This window comes from Schistosoma mansoni, chromosome 3 (assembly GCF_000237925.1).
Source record: "Schistosoma mansoni strain Puerto Rico chromosome 3, complete genome".
NCBI classification, from domain to species: domain Eukaryota; kingdom Metazoa; phylum Platyhelminthes; class Trematoda; order Strigeidida; family Schistosomatidae; genus Schistosoma; species Schistosoma mansoni.
The window spans coordinates 26,200,538-26,214,063 of record NC_031497.1 but is presented as its reverse complement, the minus strand read 5'-3'; the positions used below and the strand labels follow the sequence as shown (position 1 = coordinate 26,214,063).

General features: G+C 36.7%; 1 protein-coding gene across 1 annotated transcript; it reads left to right on the top strand.

Moving 5' to 3' along the window:
• Positions 1-4: 4 nt before the first annotated feature.
• On the top strand, positions 5-157 carry Smp_197430 (hypothetical protein; the record flags this gene model as incomplete). Its single annotated transcript, XM_018799802.1, has 1 exon — positions 5-157. The coding sequence occupies one exon, from the start codon at positions 5-7 to the stop codon at positions 155-157; it is 153 nt and encodes a 50-aa protein (XP_018651555.1).
• Positions 158-13,526: the final 13,369 nt, after the last annotated feature.

The following is a 13,526-nucleotide window of genomic DNA, read 5'->3' as shown; positions in this document are numbered from 1 at the left end:
TGCAATGATAATTACAGATCATGAAGAAAAAATGTCATTATCTTCAGATCTATTACTTACTCATAAAGATATATTATGTACTACAAAAATTGATTTAAAAAGACCAACTGAAGCGGAGATCAAAGCAAAATCTGGTAAACGTAAAGTATTTCAGTAAGTGAATTGATACATTTACTGTAACATTATATTCTTGATTTAATTTATTAAGGAACTTTCTATAAGATTTGTCCATTTAATAATGATAATAATAATTCACTGCACTATAGTTTTATATCAGACTAGATCAACAGGCTGGATTCCGTAAGGATCGGTCGTGCACAAACCAGATTGAGACACTACGGATCATCGTTGAACAATCAATTGAGTGAAATTTGTCACTATACATCAACGTCATTGACTATGCGAAGGCATTTGACAATGTAGACCGGAGAACATTATGGAAACTTGTTCGACAGTATGGAGTTCCTTAGAAGATTTTCAACATTATCCGGATCTCGTACGACGGACTATAGTTCTGGGTCGTGCATGGAGGACAGCTGACAGATGCATTTCCAGTAGGGACCGGAGTCAGACGAGGTTGTGTACTCTCCCCCTTCCTCTTCCTTCTGGTGATTGACTGGATTATGAAGACTTCGACTTCTGATGGGAAGCATGGAATACAATGGACATCTCAGAATCAATTAGATGATTTGGACTTCTCAGATGACCTATCCCTCCTATGTCATACACACGAACAAATACAGATGAAGACAACAGATGTAGCAGCAGCCTCTGCATCAATAGGCCTCCACATTCACAAAGGAAAAAGCAAGATTCTCAAATACAACACGGAGAACACCAACCCAATCACACTTGATGGCGAAACTCTGGAAGAGGTGGAAATATTCAAGTACCTGGGAAGTATCATTGATAAACAAGGAGGATCGGATGCAGATGTAAAGGCAAGGATTGGCAAAGCAAGAGCAGCATTTCTACAATTGAAGAACATATGGAACTCAAAACAACTGTCAACTAACTTCAAAGTGAGAATCTTCAATACGAAAGTCAAGACAGTCACTTCTGCTGTACGGAGCTGGAACGTGGAGAACTATTACAAGTAATTATAAGCAGTTGTTTTATGGGAGAAGACTAACCAGGTTCCATCTGAAGAGGAAATTAAAAAAAGACGTTGGAAGTGAATAGGACATACATTGAGGAAATCACGAAACTGCATCACGAGGCAATCGCTAACTTGAAATCCGGAAGGGAAGCGGAAAAGAGGAAGGTCAAAGGACACATTACGCCGGGAAATAGAAGCAGATATGGAAAGGATGAATGTTAACTGGAATGAACTGGAAAGGATTTCTCAGGACAGGTTCGGATGGAGAATGCTGGTGTTCGACCTATGCTCCTCGACGAGGGGTAACAGGCTTAAGTAAGAAGTAAGTAAGATAGTTTTATATCATTGAATTTCTTTACAAGTAAAATTCATACTTTGATTATATATTTCAGGCACTGTAAAAATGAAACTAAAATAGAGAAGCCAAGAAAAGAGGTTCCTAAGAAATCTGTAAAGAAATAACATATTCTAATGAATAGTGCTTCGTTTCTTGTTCTGTTCACCTTATTTACTGTTTGATAATTTCAATAAATTAATTGTCAAATGATATTTTGATGATAGTTTCTTTAATATGAAAGACTTTCGGAGCAATGATTGTATATGGCGTAGTTGCATTAAAGTTGATCTAAACCTTTTGAAATGGTTGCATATATGAGTCAAAGTACTCTGATTAATAAGCAGAGGTGTCAGTTAATGTCAAAACTAATTAATTCGTTTGTATTGAAGATACCACCAGTATTGTAATTTGACAACTATCAACCAGTAACACCTTTTATAATTGAATCGTGCCCAACCAGTCAGAAGCGAAAAGGTTGGAGTATATATTTGATGCGTTATCAATATATCGAGGAGCGATTGATCTAATCTGGCTAGTGATCGTAGGAGATGTTTCCCACGCTGTGCCGTAACGTGATCTGGTGAGGATGCATGACCGAACGCCTTCAGCTAAACAAGTCCACTAAAACTAATGTGTTCAGCACCCAATGTCGAGCATTTAAAAAGCTATTGATTTTGGTGAATTATTTACGGTTACAGTATTACTTGTTTGAATTTTCTCACTGATATTTAAGACTGAAAGTGATTATTAGTTTTTAACAGATGTGTATCGTGTGCGGATTGACTAAATAATGCCATTGGGTCACGAGCAAATCATACAGAGATGAATGATAACTGGCAGTGGAATCCAGGATGTGAGTTGTGTTCGATATCAGACTCACCAACTGAATGTACCTGTATCTCATATTTGGTGTTCACTCCGTAACTGGAAAATAGTACAATTCAGTCTTCAGTAATAAAGATAGTAGGTTGTTGAACCTGTATTAATCCTGACAGATTGCCTTCCAGTGAAGGTCCAGCTTCTCCTTGAAAATATTCACTAATGGGGCTCATGTCACTTGTTCGAGTAAGTCGTTCCAGTCATTGACCACTCGATGAGAAGAACGGCGCGCCACTTTAAGTTTATTAGATCGTTGTTTGTGAACGTTCTTGCTATGACCTCAGAGATTATCAGTTCTGGAGGGAGAGAAAGATAAGACGTATTACCACTCAAATCATTAATAAAGATACGAAATGCCAGTATAAAGTCACATTGCATCCTACAATACGACAAGGGGAAAAGGTTTAGGTATTTTAAAGACTCATCGTAAAGGAGTTTGGAAAGACCGTTGGCACGAAGCCCATGCTATTCGGGAGTTAACAAATTGCACTCATCTTTGTGACTTAGTAACTTAGCTCGAATTATCTTTTCAAGTAACTTAACGACTGTGCTGGTTAGACTGGCAGGCCGGTAGTTAGGTACGATCAGTCTCTGACTGTCCTTAAGTATAGCACTGCTTACAGCGTCTTTCCAGTCTCTAGGTAGTTGAGCGAGTGAAACGGATATGTTGTAGTAAGTCGTGAACACTCTTAAAATGATATCCACAAGAGACGACAGCAGTCATGGATGTAACGTATCAGGGTCCGCTATGTTACAGGGTCTAAGGTTAGTTATCAATGGAAGAACAGTTTCCTTAGTCACATGTACAGGTCCTACGGCTGGTATCTCGGTGTGATTAGGACAAACATTTTTTTAGCAATACATGTAGAGTAGAATTCGCTGAAGTATTTTGATGATGTCTCAGCTTTGACCAGGTTTGATTCAGATAGTATATGCAAATTTTCTTGCAACAGTAATGGAGGAATACCTTGGATACTCTTTGTTCTTCATTTAATGTACGAAAAAAAAGTCTTGGGAAAGCATGGTTGTAATATGCTATCTGTCTTTCGTAAGCAATGTAACATCTAGCTATGGTCTGTTTACATTTATTCGGAATTGTTTGGTATTCATACTTAAATTAGACATGTCCCATTGACAAGAATAAGTCCCAGAAGTGCCTCCTATGCCTCAACAGCTTCAGGGTTTCCTTATCAATCGATGAAGGGCAATGTGATAGCCTACGTGTTGACCATGGAATAAACGGTGATGTCACGGACGCGAATGTATCCTTAAACTTATTCCATTCGTCTTCGATTGATCCATCAATCGAGATAGCGCAGTCTCTGACTGCTGGAATATTAGTTCTCCAGATATTGGGGCGGGGTGGAGCAGATAAAAATTGTATAACATGTGTCTGAAACACAAAATAAAATACAATGTGATGAGTATTCAATGGTTGAGGAAGGTGCTGAATGTCGATGACATCTTCACAGTGGTTTGTGAGGACAAGGTCCAGAAATGACGGATCATGTTCCAGGTCAATGTTATATCTAGAGCTTTGGTTCTTACTATGCCGCGTACTACAGAGTACTTGAACGATAGAACCCGCAACGTCGCAATAGAGAAAACAGAAGACTAGTAAGTAGGAACTTTTATTCCCCAAAACAGTGTCAAAATATAGTACAGAAATCTCATGTATTTATAGTTATTGGCTGAATGTAAATCACCATTTTGGTCAACCAATAGGCACATAGGGGTCATTCTTATCCATCCGATGGGGAAGCTACACGTCGACATTCTAGAATATTCCCCTAGCAGTGATTGGATGGAATATGTCCGGCTCTTTATGGGCTTCTTAAGGCTTCCTAGAGTTTACCAACGAGCCGTCCTTACAGTAAATATGCGTCAATTTTGTGATATATTGTACAACTACACACTGAATAATTGTTGGTAGAAGGTCGCTATCGAAACCCGCAACCTGAAGCCGTGTGCGTTGAAGTCTTCAACGATAAGACAACATTTTGTCTTACTCCAAGAACAGATGTGTCTTAAAATAAAGTCTTGAGCAAAACAACACAGACTACGGTATATTCTCCCTATAATCACTAACCGGTTTCTAGACTTAACTGTAAAGCATTCTCGCTCATATGTCCCATGCGCCTACGATATGATTGATTGTATACGATAGTGATCCTTAACATAAAACATTATGCCTCCTCCCCTGCGACTTAACTCCATCACTTCTAATACATATGTAGCCTGCAATTATGTGAAGACTGTCTATATTTACAGTGAGCCAAGTTTTTGAGAAAACAACTATATAGGGACTCAATTTATCCACCATCAAACTTAGGTCGAACATTTTATTTCAAAGACCACGGGCACTCGTGTAGCACACATTTAAGGTGTTTTGAGTATCATCCGTTTTACGCATACAGGTCTTGGAGGTCAACAACAATATGGGAAATTGACCTGATTAGGAGTCCCATACTTGAACGAAACGGCCATCCAGTACTCCTAGGTTTTCAGTCGTGGCCTAAAGTTTATTAACTCATGATCTAAATCAAATACTCAACAACAAGATTCAAAATCAAGTCAAAGGAAATGACAACCAAAGTCTACATGCAAACGGTGGAAGGAAAAAGGTTACCAACTACCATAAAAGATTAGGGTCTGTAGGACAAGCTGTCAGTCATGTGCAGAGAAATTCAAATCGCCCATTTCCATATGAGTTCATGCTAATCATGTTATTTAGAAGAACGACCAAAGCTCCATAATTAAGCGACTGATCTCAAGGAAAAAACTGTAGGGAAGAGGTGCAATATGGAGAAAACCTCCTAGCCTACTCAATTTTATTAAGTGTGACTTAATATTTATATCCGAAAAGACAAAAGAAGGCTACAGACAAGCAACGAATAGAGCAAGTAATTAACAACACACAGACACAAATGCCCATGTATAAATAACCAACCTTGCAAATGGATAATTGACAAGCTTAAGTAAATAAGTACACAATAACGCAAAAGATGAGATTGATCTATTTGTGCAAAGGTCAGAATAAATTAATCAGGCATTAAAAGGAATCTTGAAGACAACCATAAACAGTAAATCATTGATTAGCCTAATAATTTAAGACAAAACACATATAAATGGACAGTATTGTTTTCAGTTAAGACCTAATCAGGCTTCACTCCAATATACACTAGTGTTTGTGTAAAAATATGTAAAGATTAAACAAGTGAAGGTGGTTTGTGAGTCAGTGATAGCAATATAATAGATTATAAAAACAAAAATAATAAGTGAAGAAGTGTACATCAACAGTTTAACGACAGACGTACTAGATGTGATAGTGATAATAAAAGTGTAGTGACGTCGAGTCGAGGATGGACTATGATCAACACTACAGTTCGATTACACGCCCAGAAACGACTTGGTCCTTTGATAACTCGCAAACTAGAAGGGTTTAATTAGTCCAGATAAAGTATATTTATTGGCGATCTCGTGGTATCGAAAGAATACCGAGACGTGCCAACGAGTACAGGCAAAATGGGCAGAGCGTAAGAAAATTCGAACCAAACAAGGCGGATAGCGGAACAAGAAGTGAGTCTGATACAGTTAAACAAGTACAGTAACACAATCGCTGGTATAATTGGTTACAATAGTAATAATTGTTTCTATTATTCCAATCGTGTTCTTATCGAAACAAGCCGGTCACTACAGATGCTTGAATCAATGCTTCTTTAGAGGTATTAGGTTAAGGACATGGGAAATGATCAAATAGTGAAGCATATACTTGAGAAAGGATGTGAAAGAAAATATACACACATAAGGTGTTCAAAATGGTATTATTCATAATAATAATAATTTATGTCATATTATTATCAAGGGAAAGACAATGTGTTCATTTGACATGAATTCCTTGTTCACAAATGTATCTTTGAAAAAGACTATTAATACATTGTGTGACTACATATCTTTGAACAACCTTAAATTACTTGTCCATTTAAAAATTCTTAAAGCTTTACTACTATTATGTACTGACAAAGTCCAGTTCATATTTAGAGATGAATACTTTCGTCAGGTTGATGAGGCTGCTATGGGTAGTCCGTTAGGACTATTATTAGCAGATGTGATCATGGCATATGTTGGAAATCTGTCTGAAGATTTAATCGAAAACGTGTCACTTTTTAAGAGATATGTGGACGATATCTCAGTTGTCTGTGAAAGAAGGGAAGATTTGAACTGCTTATTGAATAATCTGAACGCTCTCCGAAACCACATCAGTCTCTCATGAGAAGAGGAGAAGAATGACCAGCTTCCCTTCCTAGATATAATTCTAAGTAGACGAGATGGCTTAATCAAATGATCTATTTTTAGAAAAGCAACATTGGCAGGTCAATGCCTGAGTTAATAAAGTTATTGCTCTGTGCAATAAAAACGGGGTTTGATAAGGTGCCTATTTAACAGGTTTAAACGTATTTGCACAATCGAAGCCTTAGCCATACGAAAATTCAAACCCCCTTTGTATATTCAGAAAACGTTTGTTCTCACCTTCAACCCACTCTGGCAATATTAGCTAATTATCCAGAGTGATTAGGTTTCAAATTGTTTACCCATTATTATTTACTTTATTATCCTTGTCTCATCTTTCTCTCCATTTCTAGTCTAGTTGATCTTTTATTTTTGTATATAGATGTAAATTAGGAATGAGGAAATATGTCGATGGAGATATTGTTGCGTCACAAACTGGTGGACACTGATACTATAGAACACTGAATTCCTACATATTGATTTTGAAATTATCAAACTAAACTATGCATCAGAAAGCTATCTGACTTTGTGAAGGATGTCATGAAGAAAAGAGATTTAAAGCAAATGAAGTAATATTTTGAATCTTAATAGTTTCATATGTTTCATAAGATGAATTCAGTTGATTTGAGAAAGTCTATGTTTATTCGCTTCACACTACAATGAAACTTCAATTCCATATTTCATTAGAAGATGTTAGTTCGAGTTGCGTACATCTTAAATGAAAGACAGTAATGATTTATCATTAGTAACCAAACACAATACTACTTGATGGCATGGAATGTATTTTAAACTTGCCAATGATTAATTATCAGATTGTTAATTCTGCTAATCAATTAGTTTTCAGACTGTTTTAAAATGATCAATTTCACATTAGCTACTTGTTTAACACATGAATAAATTATTTTCATTTGTTTATAATTGTACAAATGCATATACATGCATAAACAAACGGAAGTTTAATAACTCATATAATGAAGAAATTTATTGCTTTTCGATGATCAAATCCTGGATTCCACCACTAACCACATCCCATCTATTCCATATGAAATTATGAAATCGAGACTATTTGTAGGCAATGTTTACCGTGACATATCCCCTTTGTGATTATATCCAGCATTGGGATTGTTCGTTATAATTAATCAAGGGCTAATCTGTCTAAATTATTTTGGTGTTTGAATGAATCAATGATTCACTTGTATTGATGAGTGTTTTGATTTTAAATTCTAAATACGGTTCATTTGTTCTTCCACATCTAATACTTCTTGATTAAATTGCGTTATTGCTGGGGTCACTAGTTCATAATATAATTCAAATACTTATGATCATCACAATTACTTTTCAACTATTCATAGAACGAACTTCTCTCTATGTATAACATAGGGGTAAGATGTTGCTTGAATAATTATTCTTTGTGATTGTCATTATTATGATTATTTTTAGTGGATGCGCACTACTGAGGTATTCCATAATAGTACGAAATGATCGTCTAGTGCTTGCAAGTTTTCAATGTTGGTCTAGCTTGAATCGACTAATGAGTTCAAGTAATAAAATATTTGTTAAGAACGCATTTTCATCACTTTGATCCTTTATCTATCTATCTATCTATCTATCTATCTATCTACCTATCTATCCACACATGTATATATATATATATCATCATTGCAAATCCTTGTTATTCTAGTTCTTACCGTCATCGATGTCAATTGTTTCATATAGTATCTTACTCTACTGTTACATTTCAATGTAGATACCTTTGTGGGCAGCTAATGTGAAACTACAAAATGTAACGAATTCATTTTATTTTACCTCATTTGTTGTTTTGGATTCAATCGAGCTCTTAATCTTTACCGTTTCAGGAAATTTTTAAGTTTTATTTTAGCTGTTATCTTTATTGATAAATATACCTCATGTTATGTAACCATCCGTTTTCAAAAAAGACTAATAATACTATTGAATAAACGTTTCGACCACTACAGCGTATTACATGATATAGGTTGAAGCTGAGATGGTTTGCATACTGAATAATTATGTGACTACAGTATGAACGTTATCGTTTGGATTACAGATAACGAACCATCAACCATGAAATAATGCATTTTATTCGCAGTCCACTATGGAGTTTGCAAGATTATTTATGATTTTGTGAATATAACTTCTGCCACAAAAATAAACATTACAACCACCTGTGGGTTAGGATGAGTGGAATCTGTCTATTCTAAGTCTTCAATATTACTTCTCTTGCTCGATAAAGCTAACAGCTGATGGATGCGGGTAAGAATAGGTAGAAGGGAATATGTCTATTTTAAGTCTTCAATATTCATTCTCTTACTCAAACAAACAACTAAATAAGGACTATGTCAGTGTTCTCAGTGGAATTCTCATTCAAATGTTAATAAATGCACGAAACGTGTCAATCGAATGTGAATAACATCATAAAACAATAGACCATTCATAACTTACTTCAAATGAACAAATTGAGTAACATACTTACTTGGTAGTTCGACACGCATTTTACACAAAATTTCAGTCAAATGAACCAATGAAACGCAGTTAATACATATATATGATATTGCGTTACGTTTGAAGTTTGCGTTACTCTGACACGGTATTTATTACAAAGTGCTTATATATCGTTAAACCCTAGTTTATAAATCAATAATAACATTCAGTTAACTCTTGAAGAAAAATGGTTCGACTGACACAAAAACGAGCTCGAAAAAGTCCTATTTCTTCAGATATTAACAACTCTGGTCTTACCGATACCCCATGCTCTGCAACTCCTGTTGCACCAGATAATAGTGGGAGTGGACTTATTCCACACATGTTGCTGGATGACTCTATGTCTAACTTAATAATGAGTTCTAACTCACGACCAGATGGTATCGATCTTATTAAGAGCGAATTAGCCGCTGTCTATAAGCAATTAAGTGATATGCGTTCTAAAGTGGAGTCATTTGCGAGCTCTTTATTATAGCATGATGATCTTAAACTAGAACTAAAGACACTGTCACCTCTTCAACTGCTGTTGTCAAAGGATGTAGTTACTTCTGAACTCGAAGACAGGATCAAAGTAGAATCCGTTATTGACTTGATAGCTAGCGAAGTCACCAAGCGAATAATCTCTCGAAATAATGTGATTATATATAATATACCGGACAAAGTTGCCATTAAAACTGCAAGAAACTCGATACTAAAGGCAGCTAATCTCCAGGACAATCCATGCCAATGTATCCGACTTAACAAAAAGCATCAAAAATATTCGTGCCCTATCCTGTTTAGATTTGATTCCCATTTATTAGCGGAACGTTTGAAGGAATCTGAACAGCTAGTCTGTGCGCATACGAAGTTTAAAAACGCTCGTCTAGTCTCAGACAAAACCACCAATCAAAGACTAACACAAAAGCGTACCATGAACGAAAATAACATTGTTGAGGTCACAACAAATGTGATCGCGTCAGCAGCTGAACCCACTGGTGCAGCTAATCTATCTCATGTTAGTCAGTGTACTGATATACCAATGCAGTGTGCTAGTTTGCCTCTCATACCCCTAGTGGCCCTAGATAACTAGGACATATCTGATGTAGACTCTAATGTCATTCTTTCCAGTGTAATATCGGAAGCCAATGATCAAACACCTGATTCTGTTGTGAAGGCTCGTAAGAACACTGCTAAACCTAAAAAGAATATACCAATTATGAAGAAAGTAAATATAAAACCTTCTGGTTCTAGACCGAATACCAAAAATATTTCAACGGCCTTACCAAACAAAAGTATAATTTCTGAAACCATACTTAACCCTACTCATCGTAAGGGAGGTTATAAGGACACATTTCGTTCAAACGTTACACAAGAAGGCCACTACAACCATCATGGAAGCAGGCCTACTATTAGACAGACGGCAATGAACCAACGTGTCGCACGGTTTCCCCCAAATGTTATAAATAATAAACCTGCAAGATGTAACTCTTATCATCACTCTCGCAATAGGGAAGATGATATACTAGGTTATGCACCATCAACGCAACCCCAACATGCAGGCACCTGCCTTAATTGTCCACCAAAACAAGTACAACAAATTATTCAACCTTACCAAAATAAGGATTTTTTTCGGCCTCCAGAGATCCCTTGTTCCACTAGCACTACAATTCGCTCATGCTATAGCCCATGCGATCCGGAAAACACATTAAACCATAGTCCAGGCATAGCTAGAACTCATACCATCGATAAGGATGCTCCCGGGTTTTTTACACTACACACTCCCTTTTTAAACTTATTACTTATTAACGCACGTTCACTTCTGAACAAAATTTCAGCCTTGATAACCTTAGCCTTTCTAGCCAAGCCTCCTTTTATACTTATCACTGAAACGTGGTGTTATCCAGCAGCGGCCGATTCCGAATTAAATATCCAAAACTATCGACTCTATCGCTGTGACAGAGAAACTAAGCGAGGAGGAGGTTGTCTTATATTTGCTTTGGATACCTTAACAACTAACAAAGTTGAAGATAGTATCTTGAATAGTTTACCAGAATCCATCTGGATATCAATCAATACCCTAAACCATAGTCTACTCCTAGGTTGTATATATAGAGCTCCTGAAAGTACTGATAGTTTGAATGATCTTATTACCAATGTATTTATACACGCATCTACTCTAAACTTCAGTGCTAAGATTATCACTGGCGATTTCAATTATCCAGGGATTAACTGGAGTACCGGTAGTTGTCAGTCTAGCAATGATGAATTTTTATCAATCCTTAATCTGTACTGCTGGTCACAGTTGGTTCGTACCCCAACAAGGGGTGATAATACACTTGATCTAATATTTAGTAGAGATATCATTCCCCTATCTGTACAAGTATACAACGAGTTTGAAAGCAGTGATCATAAGATAGTAGCTTGTGCTCTCCCCATCCATCCATCCTACAACCGACCAATTCAAAGAACCTGCAATTATAGAGACTATAAGCATGCAGACTGGGACCTCTTGCGCTCACCGATCAAACTCTCAGACTGGGATGAATTCTTCTCATGTAATAGTCTGACAGATGCCATCAACATATTCTATTTGATTGTTAACTCTTGTCTAGACTCCTGTGCACCAATTAAGACTTACAGGATTAGTAAACATTACGAATTATATATACCAGTTAAATATCGTAATAAACTAAGACGCCTAAAGAAACGTTATTATATATCTAACGACTTCACGGCAGTCACACAAATAACAATAATTTTTAACCAAATTAGAGAGAAACATAGGTTAAAAGCCATCAATGAAGAGCTATTAGCACTAAGTACTAGCTCAAAAGTGCGAAACCTAGTCCACCTTTACAATAGACGTGCTAAATGAACTCAAAATGTTGATATACCATGCATCCTGCATAACAATAGTTTTATATATGACCCAAAAACTATAGCAGACCTTTTCAGTGGTAATTTTGCAAATGGCGAAGAATCCATAAATGGCTCTGTTTCTAGAGTTATATGCATGACTGGTAACTCAATTAAATCTATCTCCTTCACATGTCTGAAAATTAGTAAGGTTATAAATAACCTCAAGGTTTCGAAAGGTCATGGAGCAGACGGGATTTCATCATTTCTCTACAAATATGGTGGTCCAGATATTCCACTTCTTCTCCTTAAGCTGCTTACTCTCTCTATGGAATCAGGCTCTCATCCTGACCGTTGGAAAACCGCGTTCATCATACCACGTTACAAATCCGGAGATAAGACTGACATGAACAACTATCGGCCAATAAATATTACTCCAGTTATCTCTAGGATTATGGAAAAAAAATTATTAGTGACGAACTATCCAACTATTTATTGACTGAACAATTTATTGGTGATTCGCAACATAGATTTCTTAAAACTCGATCCTGTATGACATGTCATTTTGACTTCTTTAATTTAGTCTATTCTCTTCGTAGCCAAGGATATCTAGTATTACTGCTATACCTGGACATTTCTAAGGCCTTCGACATGGTCAACCACCAACTTCTCATAGGTAAACTCGCATCTTATGAGGTCCAAAACCCGTTACCAGCCTGGTTTGATTCCTTCCTCAGCAATCGACATCAAATAGTTAAAATGAACTCTTCATTGTCGAATGCCGTCCCTGTTAGAAGTGGGGTAATTCAGGGTAGTGTCTTAGGTCCTTTGCTCTTTTTAGTTTTCATTAATGATATTTGTGAGTGTTTTAGTGAGGGTAAGTCCCTTTTGTATGCAGACGATCTTAAGGTGGTGTATTCATTTTCTCCACATGAGCTGAGCAATATTCGAAATTGCATCAGCACGGAGCTTAACAAGGTAGCACAGTGGTGCTGGGAATGGCAACTGGAGCTTAATACAGCTAAATGTGGATGGCTATGCTTCGGTGATACATCACTCAACCTCGATCTTACCATAAATGGTGAAGTGTTATCTAGGTTACACACAGTAGTAGATCTAGGACTTAGACACTCCGACGACTTGTCGTTTACTGAACAGATAATGAAACAAACTTCCAAGTCTCAACGCCTTATAGGGTACATAACTCGGAGCCTTTGTAACAACGAATCACGTGTTTTAATGTACAAAGTTTGTGTTCCACCACTCCTCGAATACTGCCCATTTATTCTTAGTAGCACGCGCATAAAGGATAAATTAAGACTGGAATCAGTACAGAGACGATTTAAACTTCGTACTCTTGGAACTGATTGTGCCTTGACATATAACTCTAGGTGTAATAAACTTGGGCTCGACCCTTTATGGAAGAGGAGACTCAAACTTAACCTTATCTTCCTTTTCAAAATACTTAACAAACTCTCCTTCACATCCAATCAGGCGATTCAATACGCTAAAGCCTCACATTACGACATTCGTAACTCCATGTCTTTAGCGAAACAAACATATTCTAGATCTTCTCTCCATATGAAT